This window comes from Podarcis vaucheri (genome assembly GCF_965113315.1).
Source record: "Podarcis vaucheri genome assembly, chromosome: 1".
Taxonomy (NCBI): domain Eukaryota; kingdom Metazoa; phylum Chordata; class Lepidosauria; order Squamata; family Lacertidae; genus Podarcis; species Podarcis vaucheri.
Genome location: NC_138759.1, coordinates 132,022,404 through 132,049,408, shown reverse-complemented (window position 1 = coordinate 132,049,408; position 27,005 = coordinate 132,022,404). Strand labels below are relative to the sequence as shown.

Below are 27,005 nucleotides of genomic sequence, written 5' to 3'. Positions count from 1 at the left end.
GCAAACTTTCAAAGCGCAAGAGGAAATCTCTGGGCTGCAACCTGGCAGTCCTGCTTAGTCCCATCAAAAGGTTTACACGATCTTTCCTGACACAAAAATGGCCTGTGGAAGTCATCCCATGTCCTTCAGTTGCAACTTGCGAGGCACGGGGGGGGGGGCATGCGAATCGCTCAAAGCTGTGCTGATGTGGAATACAGCTGTGCCTCGGCTTCTGTCAGGTTAGGGTGCCTCATATATGAAAACAAAGCCGAGTGAAAGCGCATCCAAGCCGTCTCATAAAATCCACCCCTCGGGCCATACAATCTCATATGTTCAACAAAATTACTTTTAGGCTGGTGTTTCTAAACTCGGCTTCCAGTAAACACAGGGCTTTGCTTTTGTTTTCATTTTCAAGGGTAACTAGCAATTTGCATTTGCCTTACTTTTTGTGATAAAGGTAAGGAGCATTCAAAGAAGCATTTAATTTATACAAGGCTGGGTGCCATTCAGAGTTCTCACTGTGGGGATAAATCTGTGTCTAGGGTGTACCAATTCAGGGTTCATCCACACTTCCACTTGACCCATGCTGTCTAGGTCTGAGCAATTTTCTGTTTGCCCAGGCACTATCCCCAGGAAACACCACTCTTCAAGCACCAAATCAGAGCAAATATCAATCCGCCAAAAACCCAATTGATGTTTGCTCCAAATCAGCAGTAAAGATTGGGTTTACCCAGGGGAAAGCCACAGTACAAGGCGAAGTCCGGATGAGCCCTCAGGCTGCATGACTGACTATTCCCCCATATGAAAAGAATCTCTGCACATAGGAAACTAGCACATCAGGGAGAAGGCTGGATTAGAACACTTCTATTATGCATCTAAAGTAAAGGTAAAGGGACCCCTGACCATTAGGTCCAGTCATGGCCGACTCTGGGGTTGCAGCGCTCATCTCGCTTTATTGGCCAAGGGAGCTAGCGTACAGCTTCCGGGTCATGTGGCCAGCAGGACTAAGCCGCTTCTGGCGAACCAGAGCAGCGCACAGAAACGCCGTTTACCTTCCTGCCGGAGAGGTACCTATTTATCTACTTGCACTTTGAGGTGCTTTCGAACTGCTAGGTTGGCAGAAGCAGGGACCGAGCAACGGGAGCTCACCCCGTCTTGGGGATTCGAACCGCCGATCTTCTGACCAGCAAGTCCTAGGCTCTGTGGTTTAACCCACAGCACCACCCGCATCTAGATGTCTGGTTTTGTTTGTCATGTAGAAGGATTCCCACCCCGCCACAGAAGAACATTTCCGCTTGTGAAACTTCACCTGAAAGGGTACAGTTGAGAGCCAATTGTACCCTTTCAGGGTCTATCAGTAACAGCTAGGCTAGAATCATAGTTGGGTGTTTCTGCAATCACATATTCAAATGCGGATCCCAAATTGTCCATCAGAACACGTCGTGAGGATGTGCAGCCCGGCTGCCCTCCTGTCTTTTGAAAATGTGACAGAATTGGACCTCAGACCGCCATTTCTGTCTCCTCCAACTGGAGTGAGAAGGTAACATGCCTGAAGTAATATCCTATGATTTATTAATAGCTCTGAACAAATATGCCCACGACTTGAGCAAGCAGTGCCCTCAAAGAGGTGCTCTGCTGAGAGCCCAGCATGCTTTGCTTCATCCTGAGCATACTTTGAATGAAGATGGAAGCACTGGTGTGCTCACGGCCTGACTGCTGTACCAGGGAACCTCCGCTCTGACTTCTCGCATTAAAACCAAACAAGATGCCAGAACCCTTACAAATAAAATATTTGGCTTTTAAAAGCCGAGCTGCCATATGTAGCAGGGCTAAAATTCACTCTCTGGTCCATCTCTGCCTCCTCCTATACTATAAAGGGAAGTATATAAATTGGAATAATAATAGTAATATGCTAACGCAAAGGCAGTGGAAGGACAGAAAGAGATTCCGAGCCTAGCACAAGTATGGCAAGCATAGAAAGACCTGAGATCATAGATGGCGGACAAATACAGCGGGATTTGGCCAATCGTATTATGCAGATGATCACCTTGCCAACAAAGGTCCATATAGTTAAAGCTATGGTTTTCCCAGTAGTGATGTATGGAAGTGAGAGCTGGACCATAAAGAAGGCTGATCGCCGAAGAATTGATGTTTTTGAATTATGGTGCTGGAGGAGAGAGTCCCATGGACTGCAAGAAGATCAAACTGATCCATTCTGAAGGAAATCAGCCCTGGGTGTTCACTGGAAGGACTGATTGTGAAGCTGAGGCTCCAATACTTTGGCCACCTCATGAGAAGAGAAGACTCCCTGGAAAAGACCCTGATGTTGGGAAAGATGGAGGGCACAAGGAGAAGGGGACGATGGAGGACGAGATGGTTGGATAGTGTTCTTGAAGCTACCAACATGAGTTTGACCAAACTGCGGGAGGCAGTGGAAGACAGGAGTGCCTGGCGTGCTCTGGTCCATGGGGTCACGAAGAGTCGGACACGACTAAACAACAACAACAACAACAAATTATGCAGATGATGACTCCAGTTACTATATGAAAGCCAAGTTTAACGATCTGCCATTCATGAATGAAGGCTTAAGGGAATTCCTGTTAGCGCTACAGATTTGCTTGCAACGCCATGTAACGTCTTTGCAATGTAAGAACAGAAGAAGATCCTGTTTGATTAGGCTAAAGAGCCCATTAGTTCAGCATTCTGTTCTCACCGTGACCAACCAGAAGCCCATGGGAATCCCAGAAGCGGGGCTGGAGCACAATAGTGTCAGCATCACGTCAACAGTGGCAAAAACTTGGGGTTGAACTATTGGGTCTGCTTCCTATTAGGAAAATAATAAATGAGCCAGCAAAATCTAGTATAAAAATAATCATGACTAGGTTGCTAAGGAACTTTAAGCATTAACTTTCAGATCAAAGCAGAGGTTTATGGATGTCTGTGCCCCTTTCACCCTTGGCCATAGCAGATGCGCTGCCTCTCAGTGTTCAATGCCAGACGACTTTACAAACTACTTTTCAAAGAGAAACCACCTTCTCCCACCCACTGAGAAGGCATCTCTTCTGGAAGTCAAAGCCAGCCGCTTTGGCGATGCGTCAGCAACGGCCTGAGAGATTGCTCCAGGAAGAGCAGTCTATCCAATGATAAATAAAAAGGAGATGATTTAATAGAAGCAGAAAGCTTTTGGAGGCGGACGCTCCCTGCCTTTTTGCCGCGCCGGGGTTTTCACCATCCCACAGGTGAAAAGAGCGTTACACAATGAAACGAAATGAAAAATCTCTCGGGGTAGAAAGGAGCAGCCACGCTCCTTTCCCCACACCACAGCATCTCCACTGACTCAGAAACAAGTTTAATGAAGAGGACGGTCTCTGCGAATCCCTCTCTCCTCTTGTTTCCCTCTGAAGGTTTTATCAACTCCAGGCATCCCATTTTCTTTTCTCCAGGCCAGAATTAAGCTATTAAATGCACAATTTCACCCTGCTTCTCTCTTACTAAATGTCAGCCTTCAAACTCAGGGTGACAGTTGTTCCTGGGCTCCAGTCCCCTCCCCATCCTGCCCTCCCTGCTGTCCCTAAAAGCCCCACCGCAGCCCCTGCCTTGCCACTTTTTGGCTGGAATGTAAAACCTCTCTGTGCTAAATATTAATCATTGCCAGCTCATTGCACTTCTAATTCGCCACTGATTTGGGGGTTAAGCCTCCCTGCGGTTGCTGTCCATTCCCCCAGCCCCACATCTTAAAGCTTCACTGCTCTTCCCTAGGCGCTGCGGAGGCACAGGGGTTTATCTGTAGCCACATTTATCCCTGTTACCACTTGGCCTCCATTTTATTACATCTGAGCGAAGCTGATGCGTTAAGACCACGATCTAAAGCTTTCAGGTGTCCTTTTAAAGTTGGTTTGTGGAAGGCTTTTGACCGGGCTGCAGGGGGCACACCTGGAAGATCCAGGGATCTGTTGCAACACCTCTGATCTAGGCAGACAAGAAGTGGGGGGCTGCCCTCGAGACTGACCCAGAAACTCCAGCGGGTGCAGAATGCCGCAGCGAGACTCCTTACGGGGTCCTCGCTGCGAGATCACATTCACCCGGTGCTATACCAGCTGCACTGGCTCCCAGTGGAGTACAGGATCAGCCCTATATGGCCTAGGACCCTCGTACCTACGGGACTGCCTCTCCTGGTATGTCCCACAGAGGAACTTACAATCTTCAAACAAAAACATCCTGGAGGTCCCAGGCCACAGAGAGGTTAGGCTGGCCTCAACCAGAGCCAGGGCTTTTTCGGCTGCGGCTCTGATCTGGTGGAACACTCTGTCACAAGAGACCAGGGCCCTGCAGGACTTGACATCTTTCTGCAGGGCCTGCAAGACAGAGCTGTTCCACCAGGCCTTTGGCTGAGGCACAGTCTGACCCCGTCCTTTGGCAATCTTCACAGAACTCTAGCCCAATGGTTGCCATCAATTTGATTTGAATTAATTTTATAATGAAATGATTTTAGAATGTTGTATTATTTTATTGTTGTCAGCCGCCCTGAGCCCGGCTTCGGCTGGGGAGGGCGGGTTATAAATAAAATTTTTACTATTATTATTATTATTTCACCTCTCTAGTCTGTGTCAGATGGAGACAAAGGCAACTCCAGCGCAGGACAGCCCTCAGGCTGTGCAGTCTGCCAACACTGACGCCTCTCACAGGGTGCCTTTGCCATTAACATCTGGGTGACAAGCAGAAATACTGTATCTGGAAGTAGATACAGTGGATAAGAAACACACCTGTTGAACTTCAGCCTTAAGAGCCGCACTTTTTTGAAAAACAAAACTAAAAAATGTGCATCAAGGTTCACATACTGAGCAGCAAAGGATATTGACCCAGGTGAAAGAAAGGGCACCCGAATTTCTTCCAGTTCCCCCTGGAAGCCAAAATGCAAAGTTTGCACTAAAGAGAAGCACAACTTATGCATCAATTAAGTCCACCTATTTGCATTTCATTTGGGGGCACCTACAACTGACGTGAAAACCTGGAACAGGTTTTCGGTTGGGAAAATCTTCCGCGAGCTTTCGGACAACTTAGACGGATTCAGTAAAAGCGGGAGGAAACCTATTCTGTGTTTTATGGGGCAAATAACTGCTACTTTTAGCCCCCTTGTCTGCAGACCGTATCTAGTCTAGTGCCACCTGCTGGTGTTAAGGGATAATGCAAATGTAAACGTCTTGCATAGCGGCAGGTCTTGTGTTAGTTTTTCTGTTTCTTTTGCACACACACACATTAATTTTTTTTAAACTAAAATAAATTAAAAAATCATGCAGTAAGAAAGAAACTGCTAAAAGAAATGCAGTTTTACCTGAAATTTCAAATGTGTGTTCTCCGGGGAATGCTGCGATGGGTTCTGTAAAGAAACAGGAGAGTTGAACTTTAGTCTGATCTCCAAGACAACAGATGAGAGATTCCCCAAAACGGCCTTAGCGACATGTGATCCTTGCAACAATGCAGAGAGCTCAGACCTACAAGAGCCTCTTTGTGTGGCTTCCCCCAAATTGCCGTTTTAACTGATTATCCCCCCCCCCTGAACTTAAGAACTCTGCTGGAAGTCATATCTCTAACAAAGCAATCCTATGTGTGTTGACTTGGAAGTAAGTCACACTGGGTGCAATGGGCCTTACCCCCTAATAGTAAGTGTCTTTAGGATTACAGCCTGACTTAACATTTTCCTTCTAGAGCAGGGGTAGGCAACCTAAGGCCCGGGGGCCGGATCCGGCCCAATCGCCTTCTCAATCTGGGCCGCGGATGGTCCGGGAATTAGCATGTTTTTACATGAGTAGAATGTGTGCTTTTATTTAAAATGCATCTCTGGGTTATTTGTGGGGCCTGCCTGGTGTTTTTACATGAGTAGAAGGTGTGCTTTTATTTAAAATGTGTCTCTGGGTTATGTGTGGGGCATAGGAATTCGTTCATTTCCCCCCCTCCAAAATATTGTCTGGCCCCCACAAGGTCTGAGGGACAGTGGACCGGCCCATGGCTGAAAAAGGTTGCTGACCCCTGATCTAGAGACATCACAAGATCAAAGTGTTCAAGCATTCATTCCCTACGCACAACAGAGAACACATATCCCCTTCTGGAGTCAAGCTGAGACATGTTTGGAAAGAGAATTTTTATGTATAACATTAGCGGCTTCCGCAGATACATGAGCCCGTAGATGGCATGAATTCTCCCCTCCTCTTGCCCTGAATTTCACATGGTCTGTGGTGCCTGATGCTACATGTTTCATAGTCAAACAGGAGAGTGTTCATCCCAGCGTCCAACTAAGTGCCAAGCAACATTGCTATGTTACTCATGCTTTTAAGAAAGTATGCTTGCTGGCCAATTTTAGAGAAAAAATCAGGTACACAGCTCTGGTCTGCAATGTACGTCCGCTGCTGAAAACCCTCTCCTACCTCCACACTGCTTTGATCCTGCAGATGCTGTTGGCTGCAAATAACAGGCCTCGGGACAAAAAAGGAGCAGCGTTTTTCAGCAGGAAATTGGCTCAGGAGTGTGTTCCAGAACATGATTCTGCAGCTGCTTTTTTCCCTTCCCCAGATTAAGCTGGCCAGTTTAAACGTGCTTTTTTCAAAAGTGTGAATAGCATACTATGCTATCTGACCACAAGATTGGCTGGTTTGGGATGCATCAGACCAGTGGAAAGGGAACTGAGCTCAAAGGAACACAGTCTTCCAAATGGGAGGATATCAAGCCCCAGTATACCTGAGGGAGCATCTCCACCCCCATTGTTCAGCCCGGACACTGAGGTCCAGCTCTGAGGGCCTTCTGGCGGTTCCCTCACTGCGAGAAGTGAGGTAACAGGGAACCAGGCAGAGGGCCTTCTCGGTGGTGGCACCCTCCCTGTGGAACGCCCTCCCATCAGATGTCAAGGAAATAAACAACTATCTGACTTCCAGAAGACATCTGAAGGCAGCCCTGTTTAGGGAAGTTTTTAATGTTTGAAGTTTTATTCTGTTTTATGTTCTGTTGAAGGCTGAAATGATTTATTATTATTATTATTATTATTATTATTATTATCACCACCATCCTCATCATTATCATCATCATCATTATCATCACCCTTAAAATGGGTATATATATATATCTATTTGAAGACATTATGACTCACTCTTAAACTGCCTCAAGTATTTACCTCTGATATTGTATTACAAGGGTTATGGTGGGTGATTCCTCCCCATCCCCGGTCGGGTCTTCTTTGCTTTTAAAAGCTTTGTTGCAAGCAGAAATTAATGCGATAAAGCTGTTCCTTAGCCCAGGGCAGCAATGGCAGCAAAAGCTTTCCCTGCTGAATTTTGCAGGCAGCCTACAACTCTTAAAGGCCAGAAAGATGTTGGCAACGATTTGCTGCAGTGCCACTTTACAAGGCTGTTCAAAAGGAACCACGTGATCCGAACATCTCTGGCATCCCAGAATGAGAAAACCTACTCAGGACCTCTTCAGGTCTCCTGGCAAGAGTCAACACTTTACTGCCTTTGCCTTACCAAAATAAAAAGCTTTGCAGTTTTGGAAATGGGTAAAGGGACTTAAGTTTCCTCCACCTAAACTAGGGATGGGGAAGCTGAGGCCATCCTGGTGTTGATGTACTACAACTTGTGGTTCGAGTACCCTACCCCCGCGATGCGAAATGAACACACAAGGACACGTGATATAAGGTTAATGGGCATGAAAAGGCCACAACTTTATTGGTTACAGCAGTGAAAAGGTATTGGCTTAGGCATTGGATCTCACAAACAAGTGGGTTTATTCACCAGTAGGTGGAGCCTGTTGATGCTAATCCAACTATAGGCTCTCCCCGGATGTCACCGAGGGTCGTGCCATGGCCTCCCGCCAAGCAGGCATCGGACAGAATACACGACCACCAGATTCCTTTAACGGAATACCCAAAAATTGAAGGCATAGGCGATGGCCACACCCAGCCCTTCGACACACCACAACACATTATTCCAATGCCTAACCTACCCACCAATACCACAAAAGTTGTGACGATTGCTACGAGGTAGGCGAAAAAACCAAAAAGCCTAATGCCAAATGGAAAAACTCCTACCAGGCCCCCTAGACAACCAGGGCGACCAACCTAAGGTCCATAGCAAGGCCAATGACCTAAGCCCTAACTCAAAGGGAGTGGAGGGTGGGTGACTTGCGACGAGACAACAGGAAAGAATGAGGCCGGGGAGAGGCTGGCGCTGCAGCAAAAGGCTGCTGAACACGCCCCCTCCGAGGCACCTGGTTGGAAGCCTCCAGAGGGGCGTGGGCGCCAGCCAGGGGAGGGGGAGGCAGGGGGCTACGCCCCCTGCTAGGGGCGGTGCTCGGGCTCCCGTCCACAACAACTCCCCTCTCTTCCAGGGAGGAGAGTCTTTCCACCATCTCTGACCATTGGCCATGTGGCTGGGACTGATGGGAGCTGGGAGGCTCCCCAATCCACACCTCCCCTTGGGCTACCTTTTCTGCCTCCTCGCTAGGCACCCAAAGCCCTGGCACAAGCCAGGTGCCCACTGAAACAGAGACGGATCATTTTTTGTGTTTCTTATTTTATCTCCCGCTTGGACTACCGCAATGTGCTCTACATGGGGCTACCTTTAAAGGTGACCCGGAAACTACAACTAATCCAGAATTAGACTGGTGACTGGGAGTGACCGCCGAGACCACATAACACCAGTCTTGAAAGACCTACATTGGCTGCCAGTATGTTTCCGAGCACAATTCAAAGTGTTGGTGCTGATCTTTAAAGCCCTAAACGGCCTCGGCCCAGTATACTTGAAGGAGCATCTCCACCCCCATCGTTCTGCCCGGACACTGAGGTCCAGCGCCGAGGGCCTTCTGGCGGTTCCCTCACTGCGAGAAGCAAAGCTACAGGGAACCAGGCAGAGGGCCTTCTCAGTGGTGGCACCCTCCCTGTGGAATGCCCTCCCATCAGATGTCAAGGAAATAAACAACTATCTGACTTCCAGAAGACATCTGAAGGCTGTTCAGGGAAGTTTTTAATGTGTGACATTTTAATGTATTTTTAATCTTTGTTGGAAGCCGCCCAGAGTGGCTGGGGAGACCCAGCCAGATGGGCGGGGTACAAATAATAAATTATTATTATTATTATTATTATTATTATTATGCAGGAACAAGCTGATAGAAAGGAACGGGCCAGAGAAGCAACACTCAGAAAATCAGCGCTCTGCGATTCCATGATTATTTTCCTTCTGCATTCTGCCTGGGAACGCAGTCTCTTGGCTCCAGTGCAGTTTCAATGGAGTGCTCTGAAACAGTCACCCTTCCGCAGAATGAAAGTGACAGGTTTGTCAAAAGAACAAAATAATAATAATAATGTGAGTTATTAGATCCTTTTCTCACATTGAAAAGGAATTTGATTACTTCTCTGGGTGACAATTTTGAAGCAGTCGCGTGCCACTCCAGTTGCTTCCCTTTTTGTAGTCCTGAGAGTGGGGGGAGATGCGCAGAATGGCTCTGCCTTTGGTATTATTTCATATCCTGAATGATTCATCAGAAGAACAAGCTTCGCAGTCAAACACTTGAGCTCAGTCCCCCCCCCACCCAAGAAGCTGCTCTCAAAATCCTACTTTGGAGACAAGCATCCCTGTGGGGCAAACAGGAGCTACAGGGAGGTGGGTGCAGTTTAAATCAGCAAGACAACATGATCCAGAGGATTAAATTATTGCTCCTCAGCTGCTGCAAGCCCAATCTGAAACCTCTCTGGCTGCTTTTGCATTTTAAAAAAGCTGCACTTCACAGATTTCCCGCCACATCTTGTTTGATCCTCAGACAGTTCCGCATTTTACACAGCAGACAAAATTAGCAACTCGTATACCAGTGCAATCTGTTTTTTTCTATGGGATGGATGGCCTGCCTATATCATGAAATAGCCATTGTACGTTCGGTGGAATCCTAGCACAGTTAATTTTCCAGGCAAGCGTACAGAGATTTTTAAGAACATATGTCCGTGGTTTACTGTATTTGTTCTATAAAGTGTGGAACTGCACTAAAGCATTTTGTTTCTTGTTTAATTTCCAACAGTGAGCACGTATACAGGCCAAGCTTGCCTGGAAACCGAATGCTCTTTCTTTTTTTTAAATAAACCAAGTACCGTATTTTTCGCTCTATAAGACGCACCAGACCACAGGACACACCTAGTTTTTGGAGGAGGAAAACAAGAAAAAAAATATTCTGAATCTCAGAAGCCAGAACAGCAAGAGGGATTGCTGGCTTCTGGGATAGCTGCGCAGCCTGCATTCGCTCCATAAGACGCACACACATTCCCTCTTACTTTTTAGGAGGGAAAAAGTGAGTCTTATAGAGCAAAAAATACGGTATACTTGCTTTCCCTTCCACAAATGGCTTACAAATGTAGAAGCAAGCAAAAAAATCATCCAATGATTAAATGCAAGCCCAGAGATTAGAGAATAGCCTCAGAAGTATGTTGCTTTGTGAAATAAGACAGGCTCTTTGTGTTATTTACTCATGGGTAGAGCTGAAATCACCCATGTTACATGCCCTTACTCTGAACACAGGGGGATTCAGACTTGTGGCAAAGAAACAGAACTGAGTCAACTCTTCTAATAACCAAGTAGCAAGACTATGAGCAGCCAGCCGCAGGCAAGAATATGTAAAGCTCTTTAATCAACTCCAGAATTCTAATTCAAGGTATTTTATTAAATGATTCAAGATAAAGGTGTAAGAGATATCAGAAACTGCACAAAAGAAAATAAGCAGTAATTTTCCAACTAATTTTTCCTCTAATACAGTCCCTACATTAGTGCACTGATGTTATGTGCAGTCAGGTGGAGCTGAACAGAGCGAGCCGAGTTCTCTCAGGCAGCAGAGACACCCTCAAACCAACCCGGTTTTCATGTTGTGTACCAGAAAAGGGATGATTCCTGGGTCAACCACCTAGTCCAAAGCGGGCATGGAATGCCACCATGTAGACTGGAAGCCATGGAGATGGGTGCTTAGCACTAGCCCTTCACAGAAATCAGGGAAGGAGGGATGTAAATTGGGGAAGAACTCCTTTTGGGTTCTTGCTAGATGGGTTTAACTAAACGGGAAAACACCCCATTCATGTAAAATGCAGGGCCTATACAAGCCCTCCAGATGTTTTTGGCCTACAACTCCCATGATCCCTAGCTAACAGGACCAGTGGCCAGGGATGATGGGAATTGTAGTCTCAAAACATCTGGAGGGCCGAGTTTGCCTATGCCTGGCCTATAAGCACCCAAATTATTGTTATTGAGAACCAGGCGGAGGGCCTTCTCGGTAGTGGTGGAATGCCCTCCCATCAGATGTTAAGGAGATGAGTCATTATATAACACTTAGGAAACATCTGAAGGCAGCCCTGTATAGGGAAGCTTTTTATGGTTTAACCTTTTACTATGTTTTTATATATGCCGGAAGCTGCCCAGAATCTCTGGGGCAAACCAGTCAGATGGGTGGGGTACAAATAAATCATCATCATCACCCTATGTTTTGATTGGTAGAAGATGAGTTTTCTTAAAGAAACAGTTTTGGACCTTTGGCTTTCATCACATATGGCAACTAGTTGCAATTATTTGGTGAAGAAAAGGTATTGTTCATGTGCTCCACAACGTTCATAGTTAGTTCTTGGGAAATTATGGAAGCAGATCCCAAGGTGAAGCCTTGAAGAGCTGTGGTTCATAGCAACATGGGGAGCTGTCCTCTAGCAGATCAGACTATTTGTCCATCTAGCCTAGTACTGTCTACTCTGACTGGCAGCATCAGCAAGGGTCTTGCCCAGCACTCCCTATGTGATCCTTCTAACGGGAGATGCCAGGAACTGAACCTGGGATCTTGTGAAACATATGCTCTGCTACCAAGTTATTTCAGGAATAATAATAGCGCCTCTGTCCATTAGAAATGCATGTGTGTGTTTGTGTAACTGCTTTTCTACCAAATATGACACCCCTAATAATATATGTTGGACGCGGGTGGCACTGTGGGTTAAACCACAGAGCCTAGGACTTGCCAATCAGAAGGTTGGCGGTTCGGATCCCCGCGACGGGGTGAGCTCCCGTTGTTCAGTCCCTGCTCCTGCCAACCTAGCAGTTCGAAAGCACGTCAAAGTGCAAGTAGATAAATAGGTACTGCTCTGGCGGGAAGGTAAACGGCGTTTCCGTGCGCTGCTCTGGTTCGCCAGAAGCGGCTTAGTCATGCTGGCCACATGACCCGGAAGCTGTACGCCGGCTCCCTCGGCCAATAAAGCGAGATGAGCGCCACAACCCCAGAGTCATCAGCAACTGGACCTAATGGTCAGGGGTCCTTTTACCTTTTTAATAATATATGCACTGGGTATTTGTTTTGTACATTTCAGATTTTCTCCTTTGAAAATACTGTAAAATTGTTGGGTGATCTTATTCATCGTGTTGTGGTGGGGCACCGGAGAGATTAAAACTATTTGTCAAATGCAGACACATAATATTTTACCACATGGAGCATTTAACAAATTAAAGATCCACAGTAGCCAGCGGAGTTCAAAGAGTCAAAATCTAAAAACTAGCCTGGCAGCCGCTTTTCCTAGATGAGCAAAGGTTGAGTTACTGTGATGGAATTATCTTGCTTCGCTTTGGAAATGTGCTGGAAGCAAGGGCCCATTTGCATAGTTTATAACTTCCACTGGAGAGGAACTGCACTGCCTTTCAGTCTGGCTCATTGACTTGCTAACACTCTGCAGGTCTTGGGCGTGAAGCAATTCCTCTGAGGTCAGTGGGAAGAGTGCCACCGCTTATGGTAATTAGACAGGTACAAAGTATAGCAATGGCAATTCTCCTAGACTTAAGAGAGGAGCCAGCCTCCTCCCATGGACTCCTGGAAGCAGCAGAGAAAGGACTGCTGCTGCAATGTTAAAATCCATAGTAATGGGTATCGTGGTGGTTGAATTGGTTAACTGAGGCCGGTGTGTTGCAGTGAACAGAGCACCAGACTTTGCTCAGAGATACCCAGGTCAAAATCTTCCCTCATTGCTGAGGTTGCTGAATGGCAAATGAAGATGATGGATTATATGGAATTGGCAGAAATGACTGGCAGAATCCGAGACCAGGGAGAAGAAATGGTGGAAGAAGACTGGAAGAAATTTAAAGACTATCTGCAGAAATACTGTAAAATTAATGAATGTTAAAATGATGTTGGACTGAAAATAAGTGGTTTTGGTATTAAGGCTAATGAGAATATGTAAATATAGATAGTTATATGGATGAAAATTTATAGTTATAATAGGTTAAGAATATAGAGTAAAGATAAATGAAAGAGGGTAAGGATTTGCTGAAAGGATTTAATAAACGGGAAAACAAAAAGGGGAGGTGTGAGGAGGTCAAGGAAATAAGCAAATGAGCCTAAAGATATTGAAAAATGGATTATTTCTTTTTTTCTTTTCTTCTTCTTTTTCTACTTTTTTAAATGTCTGGGTTTTTTTGTATTTTTTATCATAGTGTTTTTCTTTTCTGTAAAATCTCAATAAACATTTTATATAAAAAACAAAACAAAATCCTCCCTCATTGCTGGCCTTCCCTGGTGGACCTGGTCTAGCCTTCACCACCGGCCTGTTGCGAGGATATTTTTTGCTCTATAAGACTCACTTTTTCCCTCCTAAAAAGTAAGGGGAAATCTGTGTGCGTCTTATGGAGCGAATGCAGGCTGCACAGCTATCCCAGAAGCCAGAACAGCAAGAGGGATCACTGCTTTCGCTGCGCAGCAATACCTCTTGCTGTTCTGGCTTCTGGGATTCAGAATATTCTTTTTCTTGTTTTCCTTCTCCAAAACCTAGGTGCGTCTTATGGTCTGTTGCGTTTTATAGAGCGAAAAATATGGTAATTGGCACAATCACAATCATATCACCCTAAGCTGCTTGCGGGAAGTGAAGGAACACAAAAGTAATATTTAAATCAAAAGCTACGGCCACTGATCATCTCCATATACACAAGGAACTGCAGAAGAACAAGGCAGGCTGATGGCAAAGGAGAAGGAACGTTCTCGCGACAACATTTTAATTCATTTGTGAGGTATTCAATTTCAAATAAAATCACTGCTTGATGCTTGCAATAAAAGTTTCCAGTCTGGCTGCTGTCCCAGCTCAGAGACTGATAAATTCCAGTCCAGTGCAGGAAACTGTTTTGTTATTATTAATAATGCTCGAAGACGTCCTCACTGATTATTCCTATTAATTAAAGGCTGGCGGTGATTTGATCAGCCTTTCTGAGCATGTAATGCTAACTGACAGCTGTTTTCTTGTCTCAAGAGCTTTTCCTTTCGTATGTTTTTCCTTGGTGTCCCCCTACCTATTCCTCTGGCCATCGCCTGCCGTCACAGAGACTCACGATGTTCTCTCAATGAGTTGATAGCAAAACCATCAATATCTGCTCCTTGGGCACTCCTTCTTCCTGACTTCCTTTGGGAAGGAATGAATAAGCTAAGCAAATTCCTGAAACTTACCACAATGCAAGCCAGGGGTTCTGTCTGCTTAGAAACTTCAAAAAGCGACTGCCAACAAGGAAGGCTGCTTTGTGGTCTATTCGCCGCTGCCGCCCTACAATGCTTCCCACATATTTGCTATTTGCTACGGGAAAAACTATTCCCATTTACCGTATTTTTTGCTCTATAAGACTCACTTTTCCCCTCCTAAAAAGTAAGGGGAAATGTGTGTGCGTCATATGGAGCGAATGCAGGCTGCGCAGCTATCCCAGAAGCCAGAACAGCAAGAGGGATTGCTGCTTTCACTGCGCAGCGATCCCTCTTGCTGTTCTGGCTTCTGGGATTCAGAATATTCTTTTTCTTGTTTTCCTTCTCCAAAAACTAGGCGCGTCTTATGGTCTGGTGCATCTTATAGAGCGAAAAATATGGTACTATATCCCACAGCTGCCTTCTACTTACTGATGCCATGGAAGCCAGTGATATGTATCTTGCACGCAAAGTGGGCTTCTGCGTTTGAACCCAGGACCAAAGAGATATTGGGGGGGGGATAGATAAGGTGTGCCACTGCTACTTCTGCCCATCCTGGTTTGCCTTCTGGTTTTCTGTTTATGGGCTGCATCAGACCGCCAGGGGGGTGGGGACTGCATGAGACTGAACACCATATGTAAATAAGAAGAGAAGTCAAAAGCCCCCCTACATACAGACGAGGCTTATATGTGCAACTTTCATTGCCACTAGCCTTATGTGGAATGTTCAGCCATGAAATCTCCTCACCAACAGTGGTTCCTACCCCCAATATGCCATTTGCGTGAATGAACAGTTTTTGCACAGGTAGTGGCAATGTTGGTCGGAACCCAGACTCCTGTTTTTGCACTCCGGAAGCCAGGATTGCCAGTTTTGGTTGAGAGAGTGAATTGTGGATTATCGCTATCGTGGCCTGCAATGGTATTTACTGGGGGCGAGGAACAGGAATAGCTAACTGCTTCTTTGCGTGAACTGGCTGCCCACAGGAACACCACTTGGAATTTCTTTGTTAAAAGAAATTTTGCAACTCAGTATTTTATTTTATTTTAAATGGCACCCCCAAAAAAGCAAGCATTTGCATCAGCATTGTGGCTGTTATTCGAAGAGAGAAGCTTGCCGTGCAGATCTCTCCATACTTCCACCAAACACTCCAGCTGGCATTTGCCATAACAGAGAACAGTGCGCATCTGTGGTCAATCTGTACATATACATATGGTTTGGCATGTGCAGCAGTCACCAAAATAGCCTCCACACAACAGCTCTTTTGCTTTGTATGAAGTGGACCTATGACACAGAACACCCACAAGAATATAACCCAATAACAGATGTGCCATGACCTGTAGGCTTGATGGCTGCATGCACCATCGCCCATCACTTGGCGCCATCCATGCTGGTTATGCGCAACAAGAAATGCCATTGCAAGAGCCTCAGTACAGATGGTTGCCTTTTAAACTTGCCTAGCCTCCTGAACAGAAATGAGTTTTTTTGCTTCCTCCTATCAAACCGCTATAGATGCGATGCATGTTGACTTACCCATACAGCTCTCCAAGGAAGTATCAGTGCCTATCCGGACATCATCGATGGCAATCTCACCCGAATGTCCTTTGCTTATAATTCCCTCGAACACAATCTAGGAGTGAATACAAACAGAACAGTGACTGTTATGCTTCCAGTAAAAACAGCTGCTGAATCTTTTTTTTAAAAGGATATACGGTAAAATATACTGAATCCCCTTTGTTAAGTTTTTGCCTTTATTTAGCTAGCTTCCAAGTGACAATGGAAGTTGCACCACTTTATACAATAGTTTCTGCAAAAAACCCACAACTTATTCTGCCTTCACTCCCAAAACAGCCACAGTTGAAAAGGGGAAAGCAGTTTAGTTGCTCAGTTGTCTTAAGATGCACTCCCAGTTACTTCTGGATTTGACCTGCAAGTGTCTGAGAAGCACCCTCAACAGTTACTAGGTGTCTACAACATGCTTAGTCATCATCTCTTTCCCTTTCTTACCCTCACAACACTTATAGAGGACATAATGTATAATGACTGAAAATTCCACGTTGCATCTTTCCTCCGATACACAAGCAGCCCCACCTGTTGATTTTGCACCAAAGAGCTGGCCAAATGTACGTGAACCTTGAATATAAGCTTGGCAAGATGATGCAGTCACGAAATTAAAAGACGCCTGCTTCTTGGGAGAAAAGCAATGACAAACCTAGACAGCATCTTAAAAAGTAGAGACATCATCTTGCCAACAAAGCTCCGTATAGTAAAAGCTATGGTTTTCCCAGTAGTGATGTATGGAAGTGAGAGCTGGACCATAAAGAAGGCTGATCGCCGAAGAATGGATGCTTTTGAATTATGGTGCTGGAGGAGACTCTTGAGAGTCCCATGGACTACAAAAAGATCAAAACTCTCCATTCTTAAGGAAATCAGCCCTGAGTGCTCACTGGAAGGACAGATCCTGAAGCTGAGGCTCCAATACTTTGGCCACCTCATGAGAAGAGAAGACCCCCTGGAAAAGACCCTGATGTTGGGAAAGATGGAGGCCACAAGGAGAAGGGGACGACAGAGGACGAGATGGTTTGACGCTACGAACATGAGTTTGACCAAACTGCGGGAGGCGGTGGAAGACAGGAGTGCCTGGCGTGCTCTGGTCCATGGGGTCACGAAGAGTCGGACATGACTAAACGACTAAACAACAAGAAGATGACGCCAGATTATTCTGATTTATTTTTGCCTTTGGGTTCCATCTTGCCTTGCTTTTCTTCTTCTGTCTCGGTACCTCTCCCAACCAAGTCACTTGGGAGTGCAACAACAGTTGTCCTGGGGTTGAATTCTGTTTCATTTTGGGCAGCGGCAGGACGCATTGGCTACATAAGCAATAACGGCAGTTTGCTCCCACTGGGGTGCCTTGCATGGCCTGCCTTGTTACTCAGCGGTAGCTTTCATTTCCCCGAGATCCAGAATAATACGCTGAGGACCACCTGGCCTTGAACATTCCCCAATTATAGACTTCATGGAGGGACCTTTGGCAACAAAGCATGAGCTTCAAGGGCAGACAGTTGCCAAATCAGACCCATAATGTCTTGCCTTGTGACCAGGGCCATCTCTTAGCAATTCTCATTGGCTACTAAGAAACAGAGCTGTTTGAACTCCATGCTAGGTAAAGGTAAAGGGACCCCTGACCATTAGATCCAGTTGTGACCGACTCTGGGGTTGTGGCGCTCGTCTCGCTTTATTGGCTGAAGGAGCCGGCGTACAGCTTCTGGGTCATGTGGCCAGCATGACTAAGCAGCTTCTGGCAAACCAGAGAAGTGCACGGAAACGCCATTTACCTTCCCACCGGAGTGGTACCTATTTATCTACTTGTACTTTGACGTGCTTTCGAACTGCTAGGTTGGCAGGAGCAGGGACCGAGCAACGGGAGCTCACCCTGTCGCAGGGATTTGAACCGCCAACCTTCTGATTGGCAAGTCCTAGGCTCTGTGGCTTAACCACAGCGCCACCCACGTCCCACAGTGCCACCCGCGTCTCCATGCTACACAAATCCAAATTCTGGTACTGTATGCGGAAATGCAAACTCGGCATGACGCTGGGTGGGGGTAGAGTGAAACAAAATTAATTCCATGCCCCGGCTAAATTATGCAACTCACTGCAATGTATGCAAATGCGCTTGTCAGGTTTAATTTCCATGCTTTATTTTCAAGCTGATAATTGGCGTTTTTACGGGATTTTCTGGCAAGTAGCAGTGTGAGGAACAGAAAGACAATCTGGGTAAACAAGAGGCAAGTAGAGGAAAGTGGCGAGGATAACATGTCTGAAGCAATGTGGTACAGGCAGAGAACCATGCAGGACACAATAGGTCTGACCCATGCATGATCCAGATACGTCTGATGTTTCCTCAGCTCAGATCCACTGTACAGACTTAAACTGTTTATAACTATTCTGTTCCCAGGAAACCCTGGAAATTGTAGTTCTCTGAAGGTGGTGCTAGAGATCTCTAGCAGATGATTCAAAGCACCCTCATAAACCATAAATTCTAGGAATCTCTGGGAGGGAGAACCATGATTGTTAAAGTAGTACCGTATTTTTTGCTCTATAAGACTCACTTTTCCCCTCCCAAAAAGTAAGGGGAAATGTGTGTGCGTCTTATGGAGCGAATGCAGGCTGCGCAGCTATCCCAGAAGCCAGAACAGCAAGCGGGATTGCTGCTTTCACTGCGCAGCGATCCCTCTTGCTGTTCTGGCTTCTGAGATTCAGAATATCATTTTTTTCTTGTTTTCCTCCTCCAAAAACTGGGTGCGTCTTATGGTCCAGTGCATCTTATAGAGCGAAAAATACGGTGTATAAAACAGATTTAAATTTGCCACATAGAAAGGGCCACAAATATTTCAATCACCCTAAGCAGATTTTCTTAAGAAATGTTCAAATCAGCTCTGGAACTCAATTTCCATGTTGGATTTTGAATATAAGAAGCAGAGACAGTGTTTTAGTTTTCTTTCCTAAATTATCTATTTGTACTCGGCTTCTGCTGTCATATAAGGCGTCTGAACAGTAGAAGCTCATTTCGCACAAACCTTCGCCCCAAATCGAAGAAGTGCTAATTGCTTCCATCCTTCCTCCAAAACAGCTCTCTCCCTCTTTAAAAAACAACCACCCTCAAAACAGCGTAGACAAGCTCTTACACAGCCCTTTTCCTAACTGCAAGATGCATTTGTACTTATCCCTCATGCGTTTTCCAGTTCCCTGACAGGACTACCTGATAATCATCTAAGAGAAAATGGGTGGGGGAAAAATATTTGCAGAGGAGAGATTTTAGGAACATAAAAGGCAACCGTATGAACAAAGACCTAAATCTATGTATAAAACAGGCAAATTCTGAATAACAAATACAGTGTCATTTAGTTACTATAGCAACATGGAAAAACACAATGAAGAAGAAAAGGCCTTGCTCAACAATGTTCTCTAATGATGAATGAAATGGGTTCTGTTGAAGTGCATGAAATGAGAGCACAGCAGAAATATCCACTTGAATCTTGAACCAAAATCTCCAAGCTCACCTGATATGCCATATCGTAGCTGGGCAGAAGGATCCGACCTTCTCTCCACTCGTCCCCTTGGTCTTCCCGGATGATCCACAGGGGCTTGATCTCATGCATGGCTTCCCGACGGACCTGAAGCATCGCTCCGAGGCCGGATACCTGGTATCGGAACATCATGCACACGGCACTCCTGGGCAAGAAGACCCTGGGGCTGATGAGACGGGCGTGTTGCTTTTCTCTCCTTGCACTGCTCTGCAGTCGCAAATAGTTCTTGCCATCTGTTGAAGGAGGAGGTTGATCAGAAACTAGCTAAACCAAAGAGGTGACAAGCTTACCGTGCAATAACAGGAGTAATCACAACTCCTCCCATTCTGGACCTCTTTTCTTTCATTTTTTTGGGTTTTTTTTTTAAAAAAATCAATTTTAAAAGCAAACAAACTATTGATTGATTGTCCTCACCTTCTGATCCATACACCAATACAGTGGTACCTTGGTTTGCATACGTCTTGGTTTGCATACATTTTGGATTACAAACATGTCAAACCCGGAAGTGCGTGTCCTGTTTTGCAACCTATTTTTTGGATTACAACCTTTTATTATTATTATTATTAAGAACATTTTTTTGGGGGAGGCCCCATTGGCGAAAGCGCGCCTTGGGTTACAACCTGTTTTGGTTTACAAACGGACCTCCGGAACGGATTATGGTTGTAAACCAAGGTACCACTGTATTTACTTCTTCAAGACCTGTTCGTAACTTTCCACGTAGCCCTTTACAAAGATGTCTTTAAAAGCCCCGCATCTATCCTTGTCCAGATATTGCAAGCCACAGCAAAGTCAGTAGCGCATCGAGGAGAGCATATTAACCGCAGCTTACAAAAATAACGCCACTAAGAGCAGCCCACTTATCACTGGGGAAGGAAGCAGGAGCAGGCAGCAAACGAGGTACAACGCAGAAAGCCCACAAAGCAGGAAAGAGAGAAGCCATCGCTCATTCTGAGACAAAATATGGAGGATTTCATGGTTGACATGAACCAGAAGAGACACAGGAGCATAAAAAGTGAGGTAGTCTCAGCATACTTGGACCAAATAGCTAGCACACTGCAAAAACAAGGTCAGAGCAAAACATGCTACTTCAGCACATTGTCATTTGCCTCCTTGAAGTCAGGGACTGGCCTCCTACTTTGTTGTACTGCTCTTGATTCCTATCGAGATGCGTCACCTACAGTTACAATGCAGAGTCCTACTGTACCTAAGATCCTATCTATGGGGTGATCTAAAGGAGGAAAGAGTTCCTGCAGCAGCTGTGCAAAAGAGGAGATTTTAACAGGATATATTTGTCATGCAAAAGGGACGCGGGTGGCGCTGTGGGTTAAACCACAGAGGCTAGGACTTGCCGATCAGAAGGTTGGCAGTTCGAATCCCCGCAACGGGGTGAGCGCCCGTTGCTCGGTCCCTGCTCCTGCCAACCTAGCAGTTCGAAAGCACGTCAAAGTGCAAGTAGATCAATAGGTACCGCTCCGGCGGGAAGGTAAACGGCATTTCCGTGTGCTGCTCTGGTTCGCCAGAAGCCGCTTAGTCATGCTGGCCACATGACCCAGAAGCTGTATGCCGGCTCCCTTGGCCAATAAAGCGAGATGAGCGCCGCAACCCCAGAGTCGGTCACGCCTGGACCTAATGGTCAGGGGTCCCTTTACCTTTTTATTTGTCATGCAGGGATTCAAAAAGCTATACCTTTTAACATTCCCTCTTCTAAACAACCATTAAAAGTCCACAAACCCCATTCTCCTTTGAAACAGCAGTGTGGCATTGTAACACACTGCCTCCAGCTCCTGCACTCAACATGGCACCCTAATGTTTGGGGGAAGATGCAAAATATTAATGCAAAATAGTTTGATTAGTTTCTGACCTTCTTGCCCAGCAACAGAATTGCTTTGGGCTTTCCTGCATCTTCCAGCACCAAAGGAGTTGGCAACATCTGGTAGCTGGAAGCCAAATCCTACAAGCCTACCTACACCTCTGCTAAAGCAAAGGATTACTTACATTGTAATAGGTCCGGCCAAGGCTCCTATATCTTTAACAGCTGTGCAACAAGCAGAAATTCGGTTTCTGAAGCTTTCCCCTTCACTCCATTTGCACGTGGGGAAAAGCTCACCTGCTCAGTTTCTGCTTGTTGCATAGATATTAAAGACATGGAAACCTTGGGAGGGAAACAGATTCTGCATGCAATTCTAGAAGAAGAAGAAGAAGAAGAAGAAGAAGAAGAAGAAGAAGAGGAGGAGGAGGAGGAGGAGGAGGAGGAGGAGGAGGAGTTTGGATTTGATATCCCGCTTTATCACTACCTGAAGGAGTCTCAAAACAGCTAACAATCTCCTTTCCCTTCCTCCCCCACAACAAACACTCTGTGAGGTGAGAGGGGCTGAGAGACTTCAGAGAAGTGTGACTGGCCCAAGGTCACCCAGCAGCTGCATGTGGAGGAGCGGGGAATCGAACCCGGTTCACCAGATTACGAGTCTACTGCTCTTAACCACTACACCACACTGGCTCTCATGCTGGAGCTGACTTAAAGAAAAATCCTTAGACAGAGCAAGTAGATATACATAGGATCAGGCTGTAAAAAAACGCAAGTCTTCAATTTTTGAAAACATCAGTGTTTTGAGAAAATATGGCACAGAATATGTCATTATAATTAATGGAAGAAACTGAGATATGTGTACCACACAAATTATGATGCATATGTTGGGCTAAATTTATTCAAGTTTGTTAATTACGTATTTACTATTTATGACTCTCTAACCTGGTACATTAAATTATTATCAGATGCATGGTAAAAAGAACCCTTCAAAATGGTCGCTAATACTTTTCGTGGAGAACTTTGTGCAAGAGTCCCATATCTTACAATAAAATCACATCTCTTAGCCTGCCAAGTTCAAATGTTTCTCGTCTGTCCCTCTCTCTTGATATATGAAAGAAAATGGGCCACAAAATAATGCTTCTATTCCCCCAAGATTGGCATCTTGCATCTCAAGGGCTTAGATTATTTTCTGTATTTTCCCTCACTCCTCCTGTTGCTTATACAGTGGTACCTCGGGTTACAGACGCTTCAGGTTACATACGCTTCTGGTTACAGACTCCGCTAACCCAGAAATAGTACCTCAGGTTAAGAACTTTGCTTCAGGATGAGAACAGAAAACATGCTCTGGCATCAGGGCGGCAGCAGGAGGCTCCATTAGCTAAAGTGGTGCTTCAGGTTAAGAACAGTTTTAGGTTAAGAACAGTCCTCCGGAACGAATTAAGTTCTTAACCAGAGGTACCACTGTACTTCACACCATTCTGAATGACCTCAACTTGTTTTTGTAATAATTTAATTAAAAAATTTGAGAATTAAACATACTAAAAGATAGTTGGTAACTTGCATATGACTTTCGGTTTGAACCCAACCTGTTGGTTAATATAATAATAATAATAATAATAATAATAATAATAATAATAATAATAATAATTTATAATAATAATAACAGATTAGAGAACTGGGCAAAAACAAACAAGATGAATTTTAACAGGGAGAAATGTAAAGTATTGCACTTGGGCAAAAAAAAATGAGAGGCACAAATACAAGATGGGTGACACCTGGCTTGAGAGCAGTACATGTGAAAAGGATCTAGGAGTCTTGGTTGACCACAAACTTGACATGAGCCAACAGTGTGACGCGGTAGCTAAAAAAGCCAATGCAATTCTGGGCTGCATCAATAGGAATATAGCATCTAGATCAAGGGAAGTAATAGTGCCACTGTATTCTGCTCTGGTCAGACCTCACCTGGAGTACTGTGTCCAGTTCTGGGCACCACAATTCAAGAAGGACACTGACAAACTGGAACGTGTCCAGAGGAGGGCAACCAAAAGGGCCAAGTCCTGGAAACAATGCCTTATGAGGAACGGCTAAGGGAGCTGGACATGTTTAGCCTGGAGAAGAGGAGGTTAAGGGGTGATATGATAGCCATGTTCAAATATATAAAAGGATGTCACATAGAGGAGGGAGAAAGGTTGTTTTCTGCTGCTGCAGAGAAGCGGACACGGAGCAATGGATCCAAACTACAAGAAAGAAGATTTCACCTAAACATTAGGAAGAACTTCCTGACAGTAAGAGCTGTTCGACAGTGGAATTTGCTGCCAAGGAGTGTGGTGGAGTCTCCTACTTTGGAGGTCTTTAAGCAGAGGCTTGACAACCATATGTCAGGAGTGCTCTGATGGTGTTTCCTGCTTGGCAGGGGGTTGGACTCGATGGCCCTTGTGGTCTCTTCCAACTCTATGATTCTATGATTCTATGAATTTGTACCCTGCCCATCTGATTGGGTTGCCCCATCCACTCTGGGTGGCTTCCAGCATATATAAACCCATAGCAAAACATTAAATCTTAAAAAAGCTTCTCTATACAGGGCTGCCTCCAGATGTCTCCTAAATGTTATCTCCTTGGCATCTGATGGGAGGGCATTTCACAGGGTGGTCACCACTACTAAGGCGGCCCTCATGGGTTATGAATCCTTTTTGTTTGTTTTATATCTTGCACAAGCCAGTATAGGGAGAGACTAGTCTCAAGAATATCCACTGGGTGTGCGGAAAGGCAGCAGATTACATTGACTGAGACAGATCAGTAAGGAGAACGTCTATTTCACCAGCAGCCATAAGCATGGAAGTCGGCTGATTAAGACACCGAAAAGCTTAAGGCAAAAGATTGACATAATTAGGACAAGTGAAAGTGCTGTAATCGGCAGGGGGAAATTGACTCTGTAATCATGACATTGGTGGTGGTGGCGGCTCATATTTATTCTGCCTCAAATTTGCTCCACTTACGAGTCAGAAGCCGATCCCGACCCCTTGCCAACATTGCAAGCTGGGAGGGAACATCTCCCTGCCACTTGTGGTCCCCCCCCAACCCACTCCCATCACCAGCAGCAAATACTTTGCAATCAGAGCCTGGCTGACAATTTCACTGATGATACACAAGGGAGAATGAAGCTCATCATCTTTCACTTTCTCTATCTCCCCACTTCTTCATATTGCAGACGACTGGCCACCCTGAAGCATAAACAGTGCGGCGAAGTTGTTGCCATCTTTGATCTAAGTAAAGGTGATTCAATCAGGTGAAGCAGGGGTTCAGGGAGAAACGGGACTGTTTTTAGGTAAAACAACTCTGCCCCCTCTAGTAGCCATGGCCAGTTGGCCATCCTTTCTCCACAGCGTCCCTTAAAAAAACAAGTAGGCAGAGGCCTGGTAACATGGGAGGTGTGTACTGCTGAACTTCTGCCCAAAAGTCCTGCCAGAAAACAAGATAGCAACCCTAGGTGAGGAGATTTGAGGAAGCATGTCTAGGTGGTGGACTGACTGAAAGTAATTTGAATTTGACTTGTCAATGTTTGAAATAGGAATAGCAGCCGATCGTGCAGTTGAGCCTGGGGCAACAGAGACTCTTTGCATTACTGAAACTGCTATTACAATTAAAAGGTGTCCCTCCACCCCTCCTCCACCCCACAATTATTGACCTTGTACACACACTGGACACAATCTAGTACAAAATTAGGTGTGATTAAGCAAGTTCAAATCAATTGGATCAAGGACAACTAACTAACTTGGTGTTGGGATGGAGTTGTTGCATCTTGAACTATCTTTGGTTGTAAAGAAGAACAATTGTGCTTATTTACAGTGTTGCCAAGTGGCTAGTGTTGAACCTCAGAACGTTTGGTCTTAAATGTGATGCCTCTGCTAAGCAGGCAAATAAACACTGTCTTTATATTTTTACTGAGAGACACGGGTGGAGCTGTGGGTTAAACCACAGAGCCTAGGGCTTGCCGATCAGAAGGTCGGCGGTTCGAATTCCCGTGATGGGGTGAGCTCCTGTTGCTCGGTCCCTGTTCCTGCCAACCTAGCAGTTCGAAAACACACCAAAAAGTGCAAGTAGATAAATAGGTACCGCTCCGGCGGGAAGGTGAACGGAGTTTCCGTGCGCTGCTCTGGTTCGCCAGAAGCGGCTTAGTCATGCTGGCCACATGACCCAGAAGCTGTACGCCGGCTCCCTCAGCCAATAAAGCAAGATGAGCGCCGCAACCCCAGAGTCGGCCACGACTGGACCTGATGGTCAGGGGTCCCTTTACCTTTACTATATTTATATTAATATTATGAATTAAATTTATATGCCACTTTTCATCTGAAGATCACTGGGTGGCTTGCAGCATAAAAACAAAAGATGCATAATATTTAAATGAATTGGCTATATGCTACAGAACCATGACCAGATTCAGAGACATTTTAGTTTTAATGTCCCAAAATGCTGAGTGAGACTTCCTTGACTCCTCCAAGACATCCTTCATATGCTTGCCATCCATTCTAAAGGCTATGGTGTCTTTTGATAACTTTGTTTTCTTACTATATTATTTTCACTCCAAGTCATCTGCAGGTGAATTTCAGACAACAAAATTTTCTTAACGAGATGGATTTTATTTCTTTTTGCAGTTGATGCTTAGTAAGATGGAACTAAGAGGAACTGCGTTAACGTGTTCAGTGCCTGGTACTCATGTTGTCAACAATCTAGATCTTCAGCAAGGCAAACCTGAACCCACCAAGTGGGAACTAAAAATAATAATTGTTAAGTTGTTAAGACATTTGAATCCAAATAATCACCATATGATGAGATGTTAAGTCACCCAAACACGGTTAAGTCATCCAAATACGCAACGTACTTCAGCTGGGGTTGAATTCATATCCAGAAGAAGCTGATTCTATGTACCCTTACCTAGTTCAATAAGCTGGATAGCTCATGGTAGATTTTGACTTGACTCAAGCTATTTTTCATAATTCCCTGCCTTCAAAAGTGTGAGTGACGTCTAGGCTGATGAGAGCTCAGATACCAAGAAGTACATTTTTCAAAGGCTCTTAGGCACTTATCTTCCAATGAAATTAATAGGTGTCAGACACTCGAGTGTCACTCTGGCATCAAAAAATTCTACATCCACGCAACTAGTATCATAATGTAGCCCTCTTCATTAAAAACATGTAATCAAAGTGTCACTGGATTTAGAGGAGCCGTATCAAGGGAATCAAATGAAATTTGTCAAGACTCTCCACCACTTCTGAATTTCCTGCCAGTATGACCAATAGGAGGGAAACACTTCCAAGAGATTAGAGCAGCTGTGCAATAGTGGAACAGGAGACCATTCCTCAAAGCGTTTCTCTGTAGAAGCTATGTGCTACAGAGAAATTGTATTATGCTTGTCTACTATGCCCACAGATCGTGAAGCTGAGGCTCCAATACTTTGGCCACCTCATGAGAAGACTCCCTGGAAAAGACCCTCATGTTGGGAAAGATGGAGGGCACAAGGAGAAGGGGACGACAGAGGATGAGATGGTTGGATAGTGTTCTCGAAGCTACCAGCATGAGTTTGACCAAACTGCGGGAGGCAGTGGAAGACAGGAGTGCCTGGCGTGCTCTGGTCCATGGGGTCACAAAGAGTCGGA

At 45.3% G+C, this 27,005-nt stretch overlaps 1 protein-coding gene across 3 annotated transcripts in view; it reads right to left on the bottom strand.

Moving 5' to 3' along the window:
• NRP2 (neuropilin 2) overlaps nt 1–27,005 on the bottom strand; it is a 249,962-nt gene that overhangs the window by 49,225 nt on the left and 173,732 nt on the right. For all 3 annotated transcript variants that reach the window (XM_082232237.1, XM_082232238.1, XM_082232236.1), the window contains exons 13-15: nt 19,518–19,777; nt 15,991–16,087; nt 5,312–5,356 (exon numbers count right to left, since the gene is read on the bottom strand). In XM_082232237.1, coding sequence (XP_082088363.1) covers nt 5,312–5,356; nt 15,991–16,087; nt 19,518–19,777 — 402 coding nt within the window. The remainder of the gene's footprint in view (nt 1–5,311; nt 5,357–15,990; nt 16,088–19,517; nt 19,778–27,005) is intronic.